Here is a 24158-nt window from a genome sequence, read left to right on the forward strand (position 1 = left end):
CAAATTAATGGAATACATTAATAACCGACATAATTAAATATATTATACCTACCAAATATTTTTGAAATATGTAAATTCTTCTTCATCTTGAAGAAGAATTTACAGGATAATAAGCTGATTTCTTTTTAAATCAACTTTCGAGTCACGAAATGTAACTTGGTTTAGTAACTATAATTTGATATCTTTTTGACGAAATTCTAATTTTATATGGACATCGCCTACTTAAAAATCAGTCCTGCCAAAGTTTTTATTTCTAACGACCAGGCCCGGCTTTGCACGAGTAGATTAAGGAATCTACATAAAACGACTATCGTAATATATATCTTTATTGGTTGGCATATTTTTGCCAACAACTTCAATAATCACTTTCATATTTCAGACAATTTAGCCAAAGTCATATTAATTATTATTCACCTATACCTTTCTCGTGAATCTCATTAAATCATCATCCCATCTGTTACTGTACACTGTATAAAAATTCGATTGGTAGTTTTTGAGGTTACCTCGAGGCTCTTTAGTTTATAGAAACATAGTTAAGAATATGACCTATCTGATAGTTGATCGCTTTCGGTTCTATGTACTTGTAAGAAGTATACTTTTTGATCTATAAATTTGTAGCCAAACATGTAATCCAATTCCCTTATTATCTTTCAAAGAATCACTTACAGAGTATTACTGCTTGGTAGTCATATCTGGTGGGTTAGAGACCCAGAAAATTGATAAAACTTAACCGTAGAAATACAGATAATAAAGATTATTTTTCATCTATATCTAATGGAACATAGGTATATCAATATGTCTTCTGTGCTTATATTAATTTAGGTATCAACAAATCGTTTTCAAATTTAATATTATTATTTGTTTTAATATTATTAATAATTTATATTAATTATATTATATTAACCTGTTCGTAATTAATCACTATAGGTATCAATAGAATTATTTTATCGTAACATTCTAATCTCCACATTAAATGCTACTGAACACCACGTTGACATCAGCCTCATCTCAGATCGGAATGACGATTTTCTAAGACATTAACCGCGACGGAGCCTGCATAATAGCTCGATCTGCTTCGTTACTTCATATAATCGACGCGCATTAGCTCCGAAGGATTTGACAGTAATGCTCTACTTGATCAATGTTTTCATTATAGTTTTTATTTAATATTTGAGTATTCGAAACCAGCGCTTCTTTTAAATGTTTTACAATAATTACATCTCGATAAATATATTTTGAAATTACATGTTCTTTGATTTTCACGCTTGATCGAATTAACTTTTTTTATTTATTTCGCTCCATCGTAGTGTTACATTTAATTTAATTAGTTAAAACGACGTTTAAAGTGCTTTTCGGAGCCTAGTTGAATGAAGAGTATATATTTTTAATTTGATTCTTTTAATCGCTAAGACTGAATTATTTTGTGTCAAGACAAGTATAATTTGTGTTCTAAATCTTCAACGAACACTGTATTCACTTCTGTAACATTGACACGTGACATTAGATTGCTCTACAAATCAGTCGTATCTATATATATATATTTACCGAATACGAACTTGTTTAACCACGAATATAAGCACGAAAATAGACGAAATGACAGACGATTCCCTTTCAACGTTGTAATTAGGGGAACGAGTATAATAACACCGGCCGATTGAAATTATTCGTAGAAGCTATGATTGAATTTCTCGTTTTTTTTTTTTTTTTTCTCCAATAAAGGCAAAATAATGTAAAGGTAGAAATAATTACGTCCTCAGCGATCACGTAGGAGACGTAATTAAGATGAAGTGGTATCGTGGACTCAGACCTCTAGCCGTCAGGGAGAGGGTTAGTTTTATCAAAGAGATACCGTTATTGCGTATTGAGAAGAATTTAATTATAAGTTCCTTATGTGTATCGTGTAAAACTAGTATCATGTTTTATAGCATAGCGATTATAAGTTATGGCAAGTAGTGTGTGGTCTCTTAGGAAACTTGGTCTCTACTTGATGGTAGGGCTTTGTGCAAGCTTGGGTAGGTTCCACCCAGTCATTAGATATTCTGCCTCCAAGCCACATTACTTGGTTTTGTTATGTTTCGGTTCGAAGGGTGAGTGAGCCACTACACAGGTATAAGGGACATGACAGACTTAGTTCCCAAGGTGATGCATTGGCGATGTAAGGGATGTTTAATATTTCTAACAGGGCCAATGTCTTCGGACGGTGGTTACTTATCAGATGGTCCATTTGTCGGTCCGCCTATTTCATAAAAAATTTTTTTTTTAAATATAGCGTATAATAATCTATACAAATAGAAAATTAATGTTAGTATGTTTGCCCTCTTTGCGTTTAACAACATACACACGTCGACGAATACGACAGGAGGAGTTTCTAGCCTGTAATAATATAAACATTCTATGTAGATTCTTATTTACAAACAAAGCCGGGACGGGTAGCTACTAATTAATAATAAATAAGGCATAGTTATAACAATATATATATATAAATATATGGAATATGACTATCAATTTAAATCCGTTTCACAGAATATCAGAAATATGATACTCTTGTGTTATATTATACACGTACACAATGACAATACATAAGCGGTATTCGTGATGATATTAACTGTATATTGGATATAAATAATAATTATCACGTTAGTTCTGTTATTATATATTTGTGGTGACGCTGGTCGTGTCGCTGCACGCCGCAATGCTTTTCACAGCAGTTATACGGACCATCTGCTTTGATTTCATACATGCTTTCAAGCACGGACCAGCTGTCATCTCAGCTATGGAAAAGTATCCATAAATTGCTTCGTCAATTCCAGTCTGAGACACGAGGCTTAACCGGCTACGCGGCTTCGAATACTAACAACGCTGTATTGTATGCCGAATTCGATATATCCATTTTGACACGAAGCAGAAACGACCTAACAACCATACAAATACGAATCAAACTAACTTTTTTCCACTTAATAATAAAGTTTATTATCCAATAACCGAATTCAACTTCGTTAGGGCAACCTTTGTCGATGAAGCGTCGCTTCTTGGGGACGAATTAATTCAGCATGTAACCAATCTCTCATTACGGGAGGCTTGTTATCGAGTACACGCGGTTGGGATCTTTGTGTCATTTGTTTTAAGGGTGATATTAGTTTGGGATTAAGTCAAGGCACAAAGGCAAATGAAGTATGTAACTATCCACACGTGTTGGGTGTTGTCAGGTGTGATTAACAGCGATGCCGCGTTGAATTAAATCCGTATCATAATTCTATGTGAAGTGGTGAAGTGAACGCGCTTAATGAGTAACCGTGGTTAATTAAGTTGACTTTTATAAGAGATTATCTCCACGTGTACAAGCGTGTATTCAAGAGAGTACATTAATTTCAAAAGATATTTCAGCTTCATCGCTCTAAAGTTCATACGAAATATTTATAATATTATCTTTAACATTTCCGAACACAATATCGATGCGTACATTTACGTTGCGAATTTTTAATTCAGTTTATCAGGACGATATTGAATCATTCACGGCAATAGGTACAACAATTTACTGCGCATTTAGTACAATTATAAATATTTAATAATAATAATAATAAGACTATTCCATGATTTAATATAGAATCTTCAGAATGTATAATCAGAATACAAAACAAGATAATAATGATCATAAATATAAATAAAATATAAAGCATTCATAAAAATGAGTTAGTATAAATTAAAACCTAATACAAATCAATAAAATACAGCTGTTGTACGGCTGACAAAGCGCCGCGTAGGTCACGTCCTAGCCCCAATTTTTTTGTTCGTCTCGCTCACATTTCGCTTGATCACCCATTCTTTATTATGGTGAAAAGGTTACCACATAGATAAGCACACGTGCCTTTAATCTTGTCCCTAATTAAGGCAACAGTTGAGTTTGGGCCGCAGCGAAATTTGTTACATTTTGTGTCTTGTGTTGCCAACAAGACGATTTGTGGGTAGCGCGTGACAATGTGCGGTCCCGTTATGTTGCCAAATAACGGTGTGTTTGCGAAATGCTTCTGGAATTTCGTCTATTTAAGCAAAAAATTATACATTGCAAATTACGAATTAAAGAGTATAATTTATGATAAAATTTCACAATCTTTCTGTATTTATGTGTATAAATATATTTTTAGACTCACCCTTGATCGCAACCGTGACCCCTGTTGGTATTCAGGACCTCGACCCTGCAATGGAAATTACAAATGAGTATACAATAATAACATAATCTTAAAAACCTTTGTACAAGAATCGTTACACGATTTTACTATTTCTTATATAAAAAAAGGGGAACACCTGAATACTATGAGTGTTCTCAATTGAAAGGTAATCCGTCTTACTGACACTTATGAGATTAACTGATGTTTTATTCAGCTTTACATAAAAACATTTTAGTAAGCAATGTTTGAAGCATTCGCTACCAAAATATTCCACAGTGACGTTTTAACGTTGTGTTTTATTTTAATAAATAACTAGCGACCCGCCCCGGCTTCGCACGGGTGCAATGCGTTCAGTTTTTCAGTCATTAGACAATACAAACCGCTGTGTCCCTGCGTTTTAAATCTGTAATATCATCGAATATATTAATTTGAATTATATACTGTAAAGGGCCATATTGATCTATATTAAATGTATGTACAATGTTTTTAAGGTACTTAATTGGATAAGGATTGTATGATGAAATTAGCTATTATTTCTCGTAAAAAGTAAAGGATAACCCACAATAACCATTTATTGGTTATTATCCCTAAGAAATGACTTATAAAATTACAGACTTTTTTGAAAAAAATAGAGTACATTACTGTAGTACATTATTTTGATCTATCTCGTAGGGTTCAGCCAGCGTTTGCAAAGTAAGCGCAAAAAAAGTGTTTATTTACGACATCACTTCAGAAATCTCTAAAATTATCAGTGTTTCTCTACTATATTGAGCATGTATAATAAACATATAAATCTTCCCCTTGAGTTAATCTATCTATTAAAAAAACCGCATCAAAATCCGTTGTGTAATTTTAAAGATCTAAGCATACATAGGGACAGACAGCTTTAAGCGACTTGCGATTGTTTCTTTATTTTGATTGTAAGTAAAAGCTTCATCAATCAAAATAAAGATCAATATCAAAATATTATTTATTATAGGCAAATAAAATCACTTTTGAATCGTCATGTTACACCGTTGAATTAAATTTAAAGCTACCACCGATTAGGAAATTAGATTGTACCGAGACGAAACCGCTGGTACAGTTATGAGCACATTCCACTATTCTTCCTCACTTCAGGTAATAATATTCACATTTCACAATACTATCAATACGTAGTCAAACAATGATTTGCCACATTAAAAAAACAATTGAATTATAAGTCCAAAAACATATGAAAATACTTCCAAATGTTAACCTTACGAAGTTCAATATGTTTTATTTACTATACGTAAATCTATAGAATTTCACTCGCCAGATCACTTCACTAACTCCATAAATGAGATCAGTATTTCGACCACAAGTCAATAATTACAGTCACAGGAGACTACTTAGATGTTTGGAATCGTATTAACAATGTAAGGAATGCGAATTGGGACTTACAATGACGGAGCTTAATAGCAAGCATAACATTACACTATGTAAGAGAACAGTAAACCTATCCTAAACCCTCATAAATCTATCTTCGTACTAAATAAAACATTTGACGACAGGTAAAAGAATGATTTTGATGACTGTGATCGCTGCCGCGTACTCAGCCATCGTTTTCTAAATCATACGTAATAGTCGTCGGTGATATGGCTTTGTGCAAGTCAACCTTGGTTGGTACCACTCACTCGTCACTTATCGGATTAGCAAACCGTCATAAACATACAAGCAGCCTGTAAATTACCCACTGCTGGGCTAAGGCCTCCTCTCCCTTTGAGGAGAAGGTATGGAGCATGTTCCACCACGCTGCTCCAATGCGGGTTGGTGGAATACACATGTGGCAGAATTTCGTTGAAATTAGACACATGCAGGTTTCCTCACGATGTTTTCCTTCACCGCCGAGCACGAGATGAATTATAAACACAAATTAAGCACATGAAAATTCAGTGGTGCTTGCCTGGGTTTGAACTCGAAATCATCGGTTAAGATGCACGTGTACTAACCACTGAGCCATCTCGGCTAACCGTCAAAAAGAAGTAATTATTATGGTTATTGTCTGGTTTAAAGTATGATTGAGCCACGATATATAACGTTTTAGTTGCGAATGTTGGTGGCACATAGGCGATGTAAGTGATGGTTCATGTTTCTTATAGTGCCTTTGTCTATGGGCAGTGGTTGCCACTGTTCATGTTGTATTCCATTTGCCAGTCTGCCTGTCTATTTCAATAAAAAAGGTAATTGCATTAACTTTCCAGTCTGTACCAAAATGGAGCAACATTTTTAACATCAACGGCCGCGTAAGACGCCTTGAGACTTGACCCTCAATATTTCTTTTGTTACCTTAAGAGACAGAGGAAATTGGATACTTTATTACGTTCCCTTCTTTCGGCGAACCCTTTTTGATACAGGAAAAAAATTTCATCAGATGAACTTTTGCTTGGACTAAATTAACTTTAAACGAAATAAGCATATTTCGTTTAATGAACCCCTTTAAGGGGCTAAATAATATTCGTTTTTTATGTAACTTTTTGCGTGCTGAAAATTTTATGATTAAATTTTGTTTTATATACTTATACGCTTGAATGAGCCTCTTGTTTATAAAATAGATTTATACATATATATCTAGAAAACGATTTTATTTTACTGCGACTAAGTTTGGAAATTCACATTACGGTAAATTGTGGAAAAAATACTTGAAATATTATTCAAATATATTAATAACATTTTGATGTATACAAAAGTACGTCTTTGCTATCTATACTGTTGACCGTTAAATAATTCCTTCTTCTGGAGACAATCCTGTGTACGGAGACTGTCAGAGGCAAAGTTGTCATAAAAACTGAACTATTATAAAAAGTTACAACCCTGAAGGATAACAGAAAGTTGTTCTGATTCAAATAAGTGGATCTAAAACATCTGTTATGACAGATTGTAAACACATAGGAGATACCAAAAAGTTTTGATGTACTTGACTATTTTTAAATTCATCTAATGTTCAGCGGCGAAGGAAACCTGCACATGTCGAACTGCGCATCATGACATGTTATATATTAATATCTACCAATCCGCAGTGTAAAGTACTGGGATAAGCTCGAAACCCTCTACTTAGCAGAAGTCTTTACCTAGCAGTGAAATATTTGACAGTTGTTACGTTAAAATAAATTGTAGAATAAAATTACATCTTCAGAAATATTTGTGTTGTAAATGAGATGAACGCATTCCTTATTTCAATTATCAATAGTCTCAGCAAGATGTAAAGTTGGACGAAACTCGTCGTGTTAGCAAGCGGTCTGTGGTCTTGTTACCTGTAGAATAGTTCACCGGAATACGATTTGGGGTTAGCGGATTAGTTGGGGAAAGTTTAACTGTAGCAGTCAGGTTATGATTTTTTATTATTAATTCTGTACTAGCATTATTCAGTGAATAATTGGATTTAGATCAGCTATTTATTATTATTGAATTACAAAAACATTTTCGTATTCATGTATTAATAAAATTAACGTAATGGTGTTTACTATTACAGGAAGGAGACACACGTTACTGGGTATGATGGGGATGAGTGTAGAGGGAGGGAGGGGAAGCCGACGACCTAAGAAAACATGGATGGAGTGTGTGAGGTAGGATATGAGAGGGATGGATGATCAATGAGATGACGAATAATAGAGGAGAATGGAAAGAAAAAACATGCTGTGCCCCCCCAAATAGATTGGGGCAAGGGCAGGAAAAAGAAGGTGTTTACATTAATATTAGTTGGTTAAAATTAATACAATTTTACTCCTCCCGTTTAAATTTGAATTTCTCTTAAAGTAAAAATTTCCAAAAATCGTTTTTTAGTGAACGTTTAAGTCACGAAAGAAGTAATTTACGGAGTACAGCCGTTGAACGTCGTTTCTAAAATTAAAATAATTTGATTTTTTTTTAAGAACTAATACTACAAATAATAATAGAACTATGAGATTGATTAGATATAAAGGAATATTACAGTACATTACATTACATACATTAAAGAAATATATAAACGTTAAATATATATATCTTAAATCTTGGGTCAACATATTTGGGTAATACTTTTGATGCCGGAAATTAAGAAATTCCTCTAGGGACTATCAAAGACACCTCGTAAATTTTGAACTTTGTGAACAAAATCGATATATTTAACACTGAAATTATTCACTTTGTGGCAATACTCAATCGAGTACAAGTTCGTAAATTTGCGTTCTAACACCCTTCAGTTTCTTTCTGACGAGTATAATTTCTTCAACGATCTTCCATCTATCCATAATACAACTGTCTCCACACTTATTGAATTCGAAACAGCTTACCAACTTTTACGAAGGAAATGGCGGTTTGGAACTTTGTCCTTATAAAGACGAAACTATTTGATGTCGGATAATTTATGCAAGCTACCCACAAACTATCAAGATATGACAGGAATGGGGGGTAAACTTTGTCAAAAACAAGCCTAGTTCTAGTTCGAGGTACTCTTATCGCTTATCTATCTACAGTCGAATGTAATTTGTCTATTGTATTCTGTTAACTTAATATTAAGTATTTAAGTTCGAATAACATTGATTCTAGTAACTTCAACTTAATAATCAATTTTCAAAATCTGATAATTTTTAATTCGAGTTAGACAACAACGTGAATAAAAAATAATTCAATCGTATTTATTTACCCATTAAATTAAATTAAAGAGTATCTACTGAGTTTCTTTTCGCTTCTCGGAAGAATTTATATTCCAAAGAGAGACAATTGTAAAAGTTTACATGTTTTTTTTTTATTTTGTTATAATTTTTGTTGTTAAAATAAAATTTAAATTAAATAGAACATCAATAAAGCCAAAGGGTTTATCAATCTAACAACTTTAGTTTTACTCTTCAAATTTGTATAGTGAATAAAAATTATTATGATACGAGCAAACCAACAAAAGTAATTGTTATTTAAGCAAATTTAAATCAGTTGTTGTATATAAAGAATAGATTTAAGTGTAGAAGCATACTATATATAAAAGCGAAAGACGGTCTGACCCGTGGTGATCTTAACCGAATACAGACTCACGTATAACGTCTTTAATCACCAGTAAGCTGACCACATTACAATCACGTGACTAGTATACAAAATAATAACATTAAGACTATGTAGTGATATCATCGAAATATTGTCTCGCAGCAAACAAGATAGCAATGTCAAAGAAATTCAACGAACGATGTGTTTTGTTACTATTTGTTCGGAATAAACAAATACTCTGAGCTCGTAAGTAAAATGTTAATCCGAGATCGTAAAAAGACATGCGTTCTGTCTGCGGGGTTACATCCTTGATAAGGCGCGAGTTATAACCGAGTTTTTCGAACATTGCTTTTTTTAGCTTTCATTTTAAAAAACTTCTACTGCTGTACTTAGTTTTAGGACTCAGTGCAAGCCCGTCTGGGTACCACCTACTCATCATAAGTTCTAACGCCAAACAGTATTGTGGTTTGAAGTGTGTGAGCCAGTGAGTCTACAGGCTCAAGCGACATAACATCTTAGTACTCAAAGTTGAAGGCGCATTGGTGATGTACTGTAATAATTAATATATTTTATAAAACACAGACCATTATATTTAATTTAACTTTTGAATAAATTTTTATTTAATACGACTTCAGTAAGTTGACTTTCTATAGTTAACTAGCAAATCGTCCTGACTTCGTTCGAGTCAAATAAGAAATTGTATTTATTTCCCGATCGCGACGCCATCTATCGGTTACAATTTAAACCCACTCAAGTACAGATAAATGAAATCTTCGAAATCGGTTCAATCGTTTAGAAATTCAGTCACACACACACATACAAAAGATTTATATACATATATATATAAACATAGCGATGTAATATATCTTAAAACAGTAATATAATATGTTTAGCAACGAAGAAGACACCACGCGCAAATAATGAGTTAGAGTATAGAGGATAGGCTTCATGCGAGTCGGTCTCAACCTTAAACTTACGAATTTGAGAAGAAATATTATTCAATATGACAAATTAATTTCACTTAAATAATAAATGTGTATTTTGTAATTTGATTAATATGCACGTGCTCTATCTAATGGCCGAACTCAGATCAAAATGTAATTACAAAACAATTAACGTTTCAATAAACAGACGACTCTGTTACGTTTGCATTATATGTATATAAATGTATGCATGTCCTTTACTTCGTTTACTATTGTAAAATGGAATGAGCTTTGTTACCTTAACAATGACAATAAAACAATATATATAATTATTATTCTGTAAGTCTTTCGTAATAAAGTGAAAACGAAATTTTGCTTTTAAATCTCGTATTTAAATGTAAATATAGAAGAATAGTTCTTTCGTTCTAGTTTCGTCGTAATTAAAATGGTGACGATAGATTCAAGTTTTGAGATGTAGTTGGAACGAACAGTTTTGATGTTTTAAGTGTTTTATTTTTCTTGTTTTTAATTCATTTAAAAATTAATATATCTCTTAAAGAAAAATATCTTATAACTAAATTGGATCGAAACTTGTAAAGTAATATCTACATAGTTTAAACGTAGTCGCTCTTTCTTAACCTACGCAACGGATTTTAATGCGGTTTTCATCAATATACAGAGTGATTCAAGTGGAAGGTTTAAAAGTACAATACATGCATGCTTAAGGTTAGGAAAGACCAGAAAACAAACAAGGAATTTTATTTTTATGTATGTTCTTCAATCCACAACTTGTATATAGACCCTTAGTGTTCCCGCGTGGAGTCGGGTTAGCTAGTCATAAATAAAATAATACGTTCATAGTTCACGTTCATATTGCCAATAACAAAAACCGTCATGTCAAACTTTAAAATCGATTATGCGTTTTTTTTTAAGGTTTATTTTTATGGTACTAATGACAAGGTATCGTTCAGCTGAGCTAAAAAATATTCATACACATTTATTAATTTTATAAATTTTAATATTACAAAAAGACACGTCAATTTATTTATTTGTTTATATACAATTTATTTATTTGTATATAAACAAATAAATAAATTGACGTGTCTTTTTTCGTGAATTACATTCGAATTTCGTCCAACAGATTACCACCAATTTTAGATATATGTCTTTACTTATATATTTAAATATTATAAAATATATTTTTCTTGAACATTCAATTTCAAAATATTACGCATATTTACAATTCGCTGTATAACATTCAATCTAACGTTTATAGAAATTCAATACGTATACGTATGTATCAGGAGAATATCTGAACTGGTTCTTGAATGCTAAAAATATTGCATTCGAACCAAGATTGAAAAACTGAAATACATCATTTTGTAAAAAAATCTTTACTCCAGTCGTTTTTTTTTTTCATTTATTTCACGTTAATAATAACCAAGATATAAAACAAAAGTATTTGACAAAGTAAATCAAACGAACTGTTATTATTAGTAATAATATAGGAACAATAAATGCCTTCAATAAATAAAAATGAAAATTATTTATACATTTTGTAATAAAAAATTAAACAAATCCCAATTGGTAAGAAATCATGTATTTCATATTTATTGTTAACAGACTTAAGGTGATATGTAATCTTGATGCGTGTATCGTGTTCTGCGGTGAGATTCGAGTGTTTTCTTACAGAATAGCTCTATCAGCTGTCTATATATTTTTAAGTTATGATGAGACACCGATGCAATCAATTGTACTTGATAGTTAAAGTATAATTTGCTTTCACCATAATACAGATGACGTTTACAAAAATACCATATTTTGAAGATACATTTCATTTGGCACGTTATTATAAATGATGAGAGATTTTTTATGATACAAGTTAATTACAGGGTTAATTATTTGCATTCAAAAAAGTATTTTTAATTTATTTTTTTTATGTTATAGGTGACAATCGAGCAGGAGGCTCACCTGATGGAAAGTGACTACCACCGCCCATGGACATCTGCAATACCGGGGGGCTTGCAGGTGCGTTGCCGGCCTTTCAGGAAGGATTACGCTCTTTTCTTGAAGGTCAAGTCGTATCGGTTCGGAAAAACCGCCGGCGAAAGCTGGTTCCACAGAGTGGTTATCCGAGGTTATTACGCCAAAGACGTAGAATTTCTTATACAAAAATACACGCACTGTTTTTTCTTTCTTTTTATTAATAGTGAAACAGCATTTTGTCAAATTCTCATTATGCGTGTTACTAATGATCTGCATTCAGGAATCGTTATCAAAAGATACTGATAAGCCAACGGGCTAATAGTGAGCAACTAATCCTGTACATCGTAAACGTTTCTGCTCATACAATTTAGTTCCTTGAATTGAGTAGGTAAAAACATTTTCATATCGATAATTTATAACGATTTGATTTACATTCCCTGTGAAAAAGAATTTATATTACATTCGATCACTACAAAGACCTTTAAAGCCTCAAAAAAAAAGGTATTTGCTCCGAATAAATTTTCTATACTCACATCAAATGTATGGCAACACTGACTTCGCTTTCAGATCAAACGGAGAGATTTTCATATTATATCCTCGCCTTTGTCTCGAACAGTTCAAACCGCACGAGCAATTTGTCAGGAGACTGTGTTCGAGTTCGTTTTATTGAATATTATTAAAAACGTTGGATTGTTTTATTAGTGAAATTACATAACCAATACAAAATGTATTATAACATTTATAGACATTTTAAAGATACATGATCTATATATGCGAATTGTAAAAATATAAATAAAGAAAGTAACTCTGTCTGCCTGTTACGTTTTCACGGTTCACTTTTGAAATTTTGTATGAAGCAAACTGAGAAAGGAAATGACTACTTTTTTATCATGAAAACCTATGAATGAATATCACCGCCTACAACGAGTTGAAATAATAAATTAATTATATATAACAAAAACCGAAATAAAAAAATAGTCTGTGTAAATGAATGAGAAATAAAAATGGAGTCCATAAAAAAAATCATCCATACTTCAATCATTTTGTTTTCGTATTTAAATGCGACTGATACTAAAATATTTATCCAAATCGTTTTATAAATGAAGGAGTTTTTACTAACATTACAAAAAAAATACAATCGTAAAAAGACTTTCTCTATTCTATTGTAGTTCGTTATAAATAGTTTATACGATGCTATCGAAGACGCTGATGTCTTGACCAATTTCGTTCACTAAGGCTATTTTCAACGAAGAACAGTTGAATAAACTACGTGCGCAAACTCAGGTGCACTGTTCCCTTAATACGAAGGACGATCTGACTCAATTATAGACATTTCATGTATAGCTTTACATGCTTGTCGAACAACAGATGTTAACACTTCCAAACTTGGGGCTGTTTCTGAAAATTTCTGGGCGGAACCCAACAACTTATAAGCGGTCCATTTTGGAGTTTGCATCCAGATTCGGTATTTGGAGGGTTAGACTGTTAGACCAATAATATATCATTTGGTTGACATGTAACTTAACGCTAACACTATGATATATATATTTTACCCATACTTATATTATAGTTATTAAGGTTTGGTTGAACGCACTAATCTCAGGAACTACTGGTTTCATTTGAAAAAATATTTCAGTTCTAGATAGTCTATTTATCGAGAAATTAATAGAAACGGAGTATCAATTAAAGATGAAAAAAAGGGGTAAAATACTATAGCTGAGCAAAGTCAGCAGCAGACGAGTATTACAAAATCTTCACAGACGGCATCTCCTGCCGTTGTAACGTTATTCTATTAATAATTGTTATATCAAATTATTTTATTTTAATGTACCGGAATTTTTTGAAAGGTCGCATAATTTGAATTTTGGATTGCATATTGATGTCGAAAAGATTGCATTAAACTTCTTCATCGACTCGGAGTCTTTGTTGTCTTTGTTGATTGGCTGGCCTGGATAGTGGTTGGTCAGTTTGTCTAAAATCTGGTCATCTCTATAATGGATCGATTTTAAGATTATAAATCAAACAAAATCAATCAATTTAACCAAAATTAAAAATAAACCACAAAATAAAACTAGATCAATATTGAACCTTTTTAAAACAACATGTTCATTATAACATTTAAAGTTAAATATTGATTCGAGTAACGTATTTGGTGGGGAGTTTTGATTCTTTCTCATGTTGCAAAAATATTTTTACGTATAGTTAAGTTTAATCAAAATGATTGCATAATTTTATATCCTTATTCTTAATACTTCTAATAATATATTTCTGCAATATCATGATAAGTTCTCATGAGTCATATTGTAACGAGATGCCGAGAAAAATATACGTAGAGTCGAAGGCCGAAGCAATCTGCTTACGTAAGCTTGAACAAGATGGAATATTTTAACGACTGCTTATAATGGATATTGAAAAAATAAGTAATAAGGATTAAATTTTGTAAGCACTGGAAAATATATTAATGTAAAGATTTTAAAGCTTCTAGAAATTTCAATTTTCGTTTATTTGACGCAATAACACGATATGTCAATAGTCATGTGAATAGTCTAAATTTAAAAAGGGTAAAACTCCTAAGCACAAGCAGTTATAAAATATTATTAAATACTTAAACCTTCTTCGAAACATGCTGTATCCTTTGGCATAAGTTGATTATATATCGGTAAAGTAGGCTGTAGGCATTACACATATATACGTCTCCTCATTTATTACTAAAGGTTATTGTCCTTACCAATTATTAGTAGCTGTTACCTATTAGTTAAAATTTAATAAAAAAAACAATAAAGCATTAAATTTAATTCACATTTGAACCAAAAAAATAAATATTATAAAGTCTATACAGTAGACAAGAATAGAAAAGCCAATGTATTAAACATTACTTGAACTATAAAAACGCGTAAACAGGCTCAAGTGTCTCACAGCAATATGAGTATATATGAACCAGTTATCAAACATGTTAATAGCCCAGTTTATCGATAAGGGTATTTAGGTATATGAGTCAAATTAACTAGACGCTAGATAATGCTATTAAATTGAACTAATTAGATCGCATTTAATATAGCGTCTAATGTATCAATTTAATTAAACGTTTATAGCAAAAGCACAACCAAATCAAAATATTAAAGTTGGTTTTTACAATAACATTTAAATTGGAATTTTCTTATTAAATTAAGAATATGTATGACGGATAGGGAATTGGATCATCTGATGGTAAGTGGTACTACTGCTCATAGCCACCGACCCTGGGATTTGATATGTTATGTTGTACTGGTACAGACCTGTAGCTCACTGACCATTCAAATCGGAACAAAATAATACAAATAATTGTTGCTTAGCGGTAGATTATAAGTATGTATAGATGAGTGGATGGTACCTATACCTAACCAGACGGTCTTGCAACTCCAAAGCCCTACCAAAGAGTATTATTAAAGAATATGTTCATTTGAGCGGTTAAATTATAGATATATTTAATTTTTTATACGTTCGGTAGAGGAATACGTTTAATATTTAATTAGTAGACTGTTACTTTTTTCATATCTAATTTGTGAAATGTTAAAATTCGACTTCATAATCAAGTATAATTTCAATGCTTTACCGTAAAAATTAAAATCGTTCAGGAGGGTATGATCTTCGTTATTATACGAGACTCGAACTTCGTTATGTATTAAAATCATAGAGAATTAATCGATTTATATCCACTATAACTTACTATAATGTTAATCATATTATATTTAGATAAATAGGGATAATGTTTGTGAAACTATAAATACAAAATATTCGCTTGAGTTAATCTCAAACTTGGTTAAACTTATGTTCCTCGTACCTGTCTATTGCAAGTAGCAATGTATTTACAGGAGCGTTGTATAAGTTTTGATAGTCATAATTACCTTTATATTATAACAAAAAAAAAAAAAAATACAAGCTACCTGTAGTCAAGGAGTATAGTTAAAATATCTTTAAATATCCAAAATCACTTAAGATACGAATAAAACGTAACGAAAAAATAAACTTCTAACACATCTCACCCTACCGTATGGTCTTTTAATGTGCCTACGTGTTTAGCTGATCGAAATCAAAATAATCTTAATTCAATTGGGCTCATAAAAACACTTTTGAATCGTCTAGTTAATAAAAAATAAATGTAATTTTGATGTAATTATTTAATATTACAGCTTTAAAAGTGAACTTTGTGCTGGCTGCATTTATTTATTATGATATTTAGCATACATATATGTATGTTTGTTAGCTACCGGGTACTGTACATTATTTTATTTTAAATATATTATTATTTCACTGTAATGTATTCATATATTATGTTTATGTCTGCCTTGTACACCCCTACCTCTTTCTATATCTGTTTCTTTCCTCTGCCCTAAGGTTGCCTGGAAGAGATCGCTGTTTAGCGATAAGGCTGCCTCTTGTGCGTCTTTCTTAAATGTGATTCAACTTTATGTTTACTGGTGTGCAATAAAGAGTATTTTGATTTGATTTATTTCTATTAAATCCTTACACATGTTTAAATCCTTATACACATAAGTGGTAACTCCCCTTTAATGTTTCTTTTCTATGCTCCAAGAAGAAAGGTTTAGCAGTTAATCTTTTCTACCGCTCTGTACGGATCGGTAGGTATACACGCCTCAGAATTGCTTCCGACACATGTTTCCCCGTGATGTCTTTGATCCCCTCCGCGCACGAGACAAATTGTAAATACAAATTTAACTCTTAAAACACTCATCGGTACTACACTTGTAAAGTGAAATTTGATTGACAATCTATCTGTCTATCAATCTAGCAAAATGTATGAAATCGTATCGTGTTGAACTGCGGGGAGTATCTAGTATTATAGAGTTAGTACTCTAGTAGTATATAGACGTACGAAACATCGGCGTGGCATATTTCGTGTTAATAGAAAACCTCGAGAAACTGGAGCGAACATTAATCACATACACAACTTGTCTTGCCTTTACAAAAAGAACTTCTCGGCGAACACCTCACTCCATTTATTCATCTCGCCTAATTAGATCACGTGACCTACACTCATCTCCGACTTAGAATTCTCTGTTTAGACCTAATTATTATCTTTTGATTCTAGTTTCTGAATATTTCTGGAATGTTCTTAGAAATAATACTAGCATTTTTTTTTCTAAAGCCTCGTACTAATTGGTACTAATACTTGTTTTTACTTTAAGTCCAGGCTTTACTTAAGTGTTCACGATAAAAGTGGAATCAGGATTAAGATTGTAACGTTAACAGCTTATACCATTCAGTTATCAAGGCTGTATAGCCGTTTTTACTGTCTCGTTGGTCTAGTAGATATAAGACCACAGATGTAGGTGTTCTGGGTTTAAGTCCCAGGTCAAGCCATTAAAAAGTTACTGCGTTTTTCTGTAGGAAAATTCTCAATAACAACTCGGAGTCTGTAATTTGGAAGTGTTTACACTCCCGAGAAAAAGCAGATGAAGCTGTTGGTCCTCACATTACCATCACATCGGATTAAGACAGTGAGGGAATATAGGGTGCACCCACTTGTGCTCTGTAATATGTCATGGGTAGGCTAGTCTTCAATTTAGATTTACCACCGTGACCGAAATCGATCAGACCGACTTCATAGCTTTTTCTAATCATGATATTCAAAGGTATTTGGTATTAAACGATCCAGCCTCATCCCCTTAAATCATCTTGGATAGATAACAGTCGGTTTGATAGATCAGACTTAACTATCATGATGCGTTTTCGTTCTGGACATATTCCATTGAAGTTCGCATTCTTAATGAGAAAAGTTAATTCCCCGAATTGTTAGTCTTGCAACGTGGTAGAAGACGTCTTCCATATTATAATGGAGTATGTCTGGAACGAGGACTATAGGCAAAATATGTCATTTAAATCGCAATTAAAATCTTGTGTGGGATACTTAAATAGCATTTTAGCTGAACCCAGTATAGAAAAATCTTCTCAATTATTAAAATTGGTTAAGGTCGGCCTTAAAAAAGAAAGGATAATGTAATGTTATAAGTACTAGTAGCAAACTAACCTTTATGGTCAATTTTACAGAGAGGCATATTCGTTTTAACGAATAAACTCTTTAAATAAAGAAAAAAAAAGTGATATTCATGAACTAAATTTCCGTGGAGACGACAAGTGAAATAAGCTATGTGTATTTTCTGCGCATTCTGTGGGGCGGTATCAGAGGCATTGTTATTGCATTATAAGTACAAATAGTTTTTACCTTTGGTGCAATTTCTCTGGTTGAAATCCCCATTTTCTCGTGGTGTCGTAGCTGCACGGGATAGATGATTTGATAATAGTGTGATCCAATATTTCGAACCAGATCTTGGTTTTGACGGTACTCCCGTAGCAGACGCTCCACCTCTGCAAAAAAAAAAAAAAATTTTAAATATGTTTCAGCGTAACGGTAGGTTTTTATGAAATCTGGGTTGGTAACACCCATTAATTTGTTTTAATATGACTAAGCAGTTTTCTATGGTTTGAAGAGTCTATAATCATGTCTTAAGACAGGCACAAGGGTCATAGGCATCTTATTCAGCATTGCTGTGAACCATGAGTACTAATGGTGCTAATATTTCTTACAATGCTAATGTCAATAGATAATGTTGGCACTTACAATCAGGTTAACCATCTACGTATTGTATTGAATAATATAATTAAACAAATCAACATAATTCAACAATCGAAAGAATTTGTGATGTAAATCTTACAAACAACTGCCAAAATATTGTGTGAAATATAAAAACGAAAATTGTCTAAAAATAAAAAACCCGAAGTGAAGTACGCGGTAAAAATCTCGAAGTCTTATTTTTTTATTTTAACGAATTGATTGTCTTGGATACCTTCCAAACTATACAACCTTTATACGAAATGGATTCCAATCAACCCGATCGGTTATACGAAAACTATTTATTACGTAATCTTGTATATATTATGTCGAGAATCATTGTTGAACCTTGATCTTTAGATCTAGCGTGTTATATTAATGTATTCAATTGAAACTTCTTGTTCGATGCAAACTAAAAGATTCTGGTTATTCAAACATCATTTAGAATTTAAGGTAAACTAATTCTTTATTTTAACGTAAATATTTTTGGATTATAATTTAAATAAAATACAAGGGACAATCTATTCAGTTTTTATAAAATTTTCTTTATCGCTTTTGTTAATATTAAAATATGAATAACATTATTAGAAGCGATTTTATTTAGGCTTCTCTGCGTTTATGACGACAGTAATACATCCGCTACTAAAAATATTTGAGGGAAGATCAAACCAACTTCAAAATAATGGTTTAAAAATAACCAAATTGCATTTTAAGGCGTTATATGCTATTTAAGCCTTTAAAGTAGTCCTAGTGTAAAAATGGTTATTAAATGTGCAAAAAAAGTTTTAAATTATTTAAAATCAGCGTCAAATTATTTGACGTAAAGTTATAGTTGTAGGTGAACGTTAAGAAGGAGATGTTAATGTATGCTGCATCACAATACAAGACATAGTAACTATTGAATCGCTTTCTTTGAGATATATGTGATTTTGCTCAAATCTCCATAAGTATTGTTCTCCATATTCCTCATCTATCCGGGTCTCACCATCGACTCCAGCTTATGAAATGGAGTCGTTCGGTACTGGTGTTAATCAAGGTAAATGGTTTTCGTCGAAAGATCTCACGTTTGTCTGAGTACCACAATCATTAGTTATTCCCCCGCCAAATACGCCTTTGTCTATATTCAGTGACCTAATTACAATTCGCAAATCAAAAACGAATCCCATATTCTCTTTAATGTTTGATTTGAATACAAATACATCATTAGCTGCCATTCAAGTTTGTAATTATCAATTGAGTTATTTATAATTGTAATTAGTCATCATTAATTTAAAATTTTCTATTCGTTTTATCGAGGAATTTAATATAAACAAAGTTTTTTTAATATGAGGATGTCCTTCAAAACACTTTCCATTATATCTGTCTACATCTTGAAAGACGTCGCTGTTTTTTTCGAACGCGCATCACGCTAAAGTCGCTGAATATTTTGACATGAAATTTGTATAATTATATTGGACAATTTATAGAGAAGGCTTATAAACATTATCGTACAAAATAATTTAATGTAGAACCTATCCAAAACAACGAGTGGCCGGGTATACTAGTATAATATATATGCATATTTTATAAAGTTAGGAGTACTGGCATATGGGTTACTGGTCATAAGTACTGATCTGATGACTGATGAAACTGATCGTAAGTAGTCGCTATCGTCTATAGACATCGGCATTGTAAGAAATATTAATGATTCCTTACATAGCCAATACGTAGCTAAATCAGGAGATATTATAAGCTGTTATATTCGTTATATATGTAGTTACACTGTTTCACATACGCAGAGATGGTCTAGGCATAAGACCAACAGTTTGACATTATTTCCTCGGCATATGAGTGCTCAGAACTGCTATTGATTTTTTTTTGGCCGAACTACTGGACCATTTCATGGTTAGAGGTCTCCACTATAGACAGCCCTGCCACCAAGTAAAGTATCAGAAAAACTCAATAGTTTTTCAATGGCCTAAATTGGGGTTTCAAATGATGCCCTCAGCATCTGCTTATAAGAGAGGCACTAACAATGGAAGCAGTCAAAAAAATAACTTATTAATGAGACAGAGCCAAGATGGCCCAGTGGTTAGAACACGTGCATCTTAACCGATGATTTCGGGTTCAAACCCAGGCAAGCACCACTGAATTTTCATGTGTTTAATTTGTGTTTATAATTCTTCTCGTGCTTGGCGGAGAAGGAAAACATCGTGAGGAAACCTGCATGTGTCTAATTTCAACGAAATTCTGCCACATGTGTATTTCACCAACCCGCATTGGAGTAGCGTGGTGGAATATGCTCCATACCTTCTCCTCTAAGGGAGAGTAGGCATTAGCCCAGCAGTGGGAAATTTACAGGCTGTTAATGTAAAAAAAAAAAGTTAATTAATTAGATCTAAGAGCAAAGATGTCTTACCATAAGATCACATCTACTCATCTTTCTTTTACAAAATAAAAAACTAATATGTCTTAACCGTGTAGCCTAGAATGCAATTGCAACTAAGTCCCCTTTATCATCGTCGTCAAAGCGTGGATATAAAATCTTTACGATGTTCTTAAACCGAACAATGGGGCCCGGATTGAAACTCATTTAGCACATAAGTGGCAATCGTGTAGAATCTACTAGCTGGTTTTACATGTTACTGGTATTTTTCACTGTTTACAAGTTTAACAATTTGTAAAAGCTAGATTCGGATCAAACTAGTTTAAATTTTTTCATACAAATAAAATAAACCAATGACAATGAAATCGGGACGAGACTTAATTGGCTTAATGCTGAACCATAATATTAAATATGCAGGTATATTACGAAATAACATGTCAAATTAAAGTTAAGATACTCCAAAGATACGGACAATGTATCTGTGAAAATATAAAAAAAAAAAACTGATTGATGATGATAATCCCCAAATTTGTAACGAACAAAGAAAAAGCCGATCAAACATAAAACATATATTTATAAAGGAATTAAGAATCTCCATCTTTTTTGAGCTGAAACGGTAAAAGAGGAATATGACAATAATTATAGTATAAATTACAATGATTATTATACACATACATATGTATATGTGATGGAAATACCACTTGAAACCTTCAAGTACTACATCCAATATATGGATCTGTTTATGTAATTATGTTTGTTTTACGTTAAATAAGGTATTTCTAGAGGTCTTTTGTTTTCATCTAATACATTTTCAACTATTGTTTAAATTATACAATATTAACTTCATGGTAGATCTTTTTGCAAACCTGTCTGATTTGGTACCAAATAATTATAACAAATGCTTCCGTCAAAAGCTAAATAATTAGTAATTTTGTGTTTCAGTTTGAAGGGTGAGTGAGCTTGTGTAACTACAGGCATTGGGGACATAACATCTTACTTCCTAAATTGGTTATGCATTGGCTATGTAAGGAATTAATGAGTTTTCTTACAGTGCAGCATGTCTGTGGTTGATAGTGACCATTCTGTTGCCTAACTACTAGATAAAAAACACTTTTTTTGATGCTATAACATTTAAAAGTTGAGGTTTTATACATCACCATTATTGTTCTATCCTTCGATATAATTATATCTATTTTTTAATAAATAAATTGTAAAGATTATCATAAAAGTTATTGTTTGTGAATCTTGTATCCTAATTTATCTCTTTTGTGCGTTACTATCGGAGGGGACGGTACTTACCCAGCGTCGCTGCGCTGGTAAGCCGTCACAGCGATTTATCAAGAACGATACTTATACCGTGACGCGGTTGACAGCGGGTAGGCGCTGGGTAACTACCGTCGCATTTATAGTACAGCTTTAACTTCGGGATCATAACTAATAAATGTGATTTTGTAAACAGGTATCAGGTGTTATCCATGTTTTGGAAAAAGTAAAAATATTGCTTTCGTATGTAAATATTTTTGTATCACATAATTAAATTTCTATTTGATGTCATCAAAGACCAATTAATTTAAATTGTATGTCATCGTTTAATGAGATTTAAAAAAATAAATCTATAACAAATTTTAAATAAAATTACTCGGAGAAGAACCGCCTTTACAGATATTGAAATTAGCAAACTGATGTGGGCTCATAATGTATTTCGATCGACGAGGGCTAGTCCAGCTGACGAAAACAATAGCCAAGGCAGCAGTTTGGCAAAAACGATTCTTCACATGGAAATATTACCTAAAGCAATTGGCAGACCTAACTCAAAACCAGAGCATGGAAGATCTTTGTCATTCCTTAAGAGCTGCCAGAGCTGCCCTCAAAAGTGGAGATTTATTCTTCTCTATTACTAAATTAATGATTGGCTCGTTTAGTAACAATAATTCACCAGCAGTTGCTGATGCCAGTAATTGATTTAACGTAACTATCATTACACATTGTAACACTAATCAAGTAGGCGATGCAGACATCTCGAGATTGTGGTCAATCCTATTTGTATTATGTTAATTATTGTCTAATTACGATATTTTAATGATGACGTGTTAACATATATATTACTCATGTAGCATTGTGTAATATGGAGATTAAAAACAAATGCCTCAGGCTCGTTGAATTCTGCTTCTTTTGTTTTGAACCCATTCCTATCTAAACACGAAGATCCTTATATTGTGAGCCATTTGACATTTCATCAGATGGCTTTTTTTGAAGCGGTAGATGAATTATTTTCCTAAAGGAAAGTGGCCCCTTTCAGCCAGATACTAGTAACGTTAGAAGTTTATAGACAATCTTTATCATGTGACTAAAAATTTTATATCGTTTGTGCCTACTGCCTGTAAATGCTTGGCGATAAAAACATGAGTATTTTGTGGTCTTATTCTAAACTACCAATATTTCACAGTTTAGCCAAAATCAGCTATTTACCGTGACGAAGTTGACTTACTTTTTAAAATTAGCTACTACCTACTACTTATAGAGGTCCAACGTTATCTCAACGTCAAATTTTATTACGATCGGTTCAGTGTTATTTTTTTATGAGGTAACAAGCAGACAGACAAAGTTAATTTTGCATTAATAAAATTTAGATGAGCTGTTATGTTAAATTAGCGCTGTAGAATAATTTTTATCTTTCATAATTATGGGATATGCATCGTTCCTTATTTATTAAGAAAATTAATGCTAGTAAAGATGTAAAAGAAACGGTAAAGATACCAAATAGAATCAACACTATTTCGTAAACATCCGCAATGCACGCTCAACACTATTAAATTGCGTTTCGTTGCCAACTCTTGTTAAGCCCTAGTGCTTCCTTTTTACCCTAATTTGATGCATTTCTCGCTTCACATAAAATACACAGAGAGAACAAATACAAGAATATATGTCCTTAGAGTAATATTCCGTGTTTTGAACAGCTGATGGCCTCGTCACAACACCAAAACATTTGCAGAAAGTATGACATATAATTTATCATACCTTTATTTATATTTTGCTTAACGTTTTGATAAAAATTGTACCCGTCGTAGTCATGACGTAACTGTCAGCGTCACAACAGGTGGTGTGACTGCGGTCAAAACTCAAATATGTTATAC

At 32.4% G+C, this 24158-nt stretch overlaps 1 protein-coding gene across 10 annotated transcripts in view; it reads right to left on the minus strand.

The window, feature by feature from the left end:
- The window catches only part of Mmd (mind-meld), a 497564-nt gene that overhangs the window by 173132 nt on the left and 300274 nt on the right, over positions 1-24158 (minus strand). For all 10 annotated transcript variants that reach the window (XM_064215710.1, XM_026645750.2, XM_026645749.2 and 7 more), the window contains 2 exons: positions 18273-18415; positions 4149-4193 (listed from right to left, as the gene is read on the minus strand). In XM_064215710.1, coding sequence (XP_064071780.1) covers positions 4149-4193; positions 18273-18415 — 188 coding nt within the window. The remainder of the gene's footprint in view (positions 1-4148; positions 4194-18272; positions 18416-24158) is intronic.

Source organism: Vanessa tameamea, chromosome 8 (genome assembly GCF_037043105.1).
Source record: "Vanessa tameamea isolate UH-Manoa-2023 chromosome 8, ilVanTame1 primary haplotype, whole genome shotgun sequence".
Lineage (NCBI taxonomy): Eukaryota > Metazoa > Arthropoda > Insecta > Lepidoptera > Nymphalidae > Vanessa > Vanessa tameamea.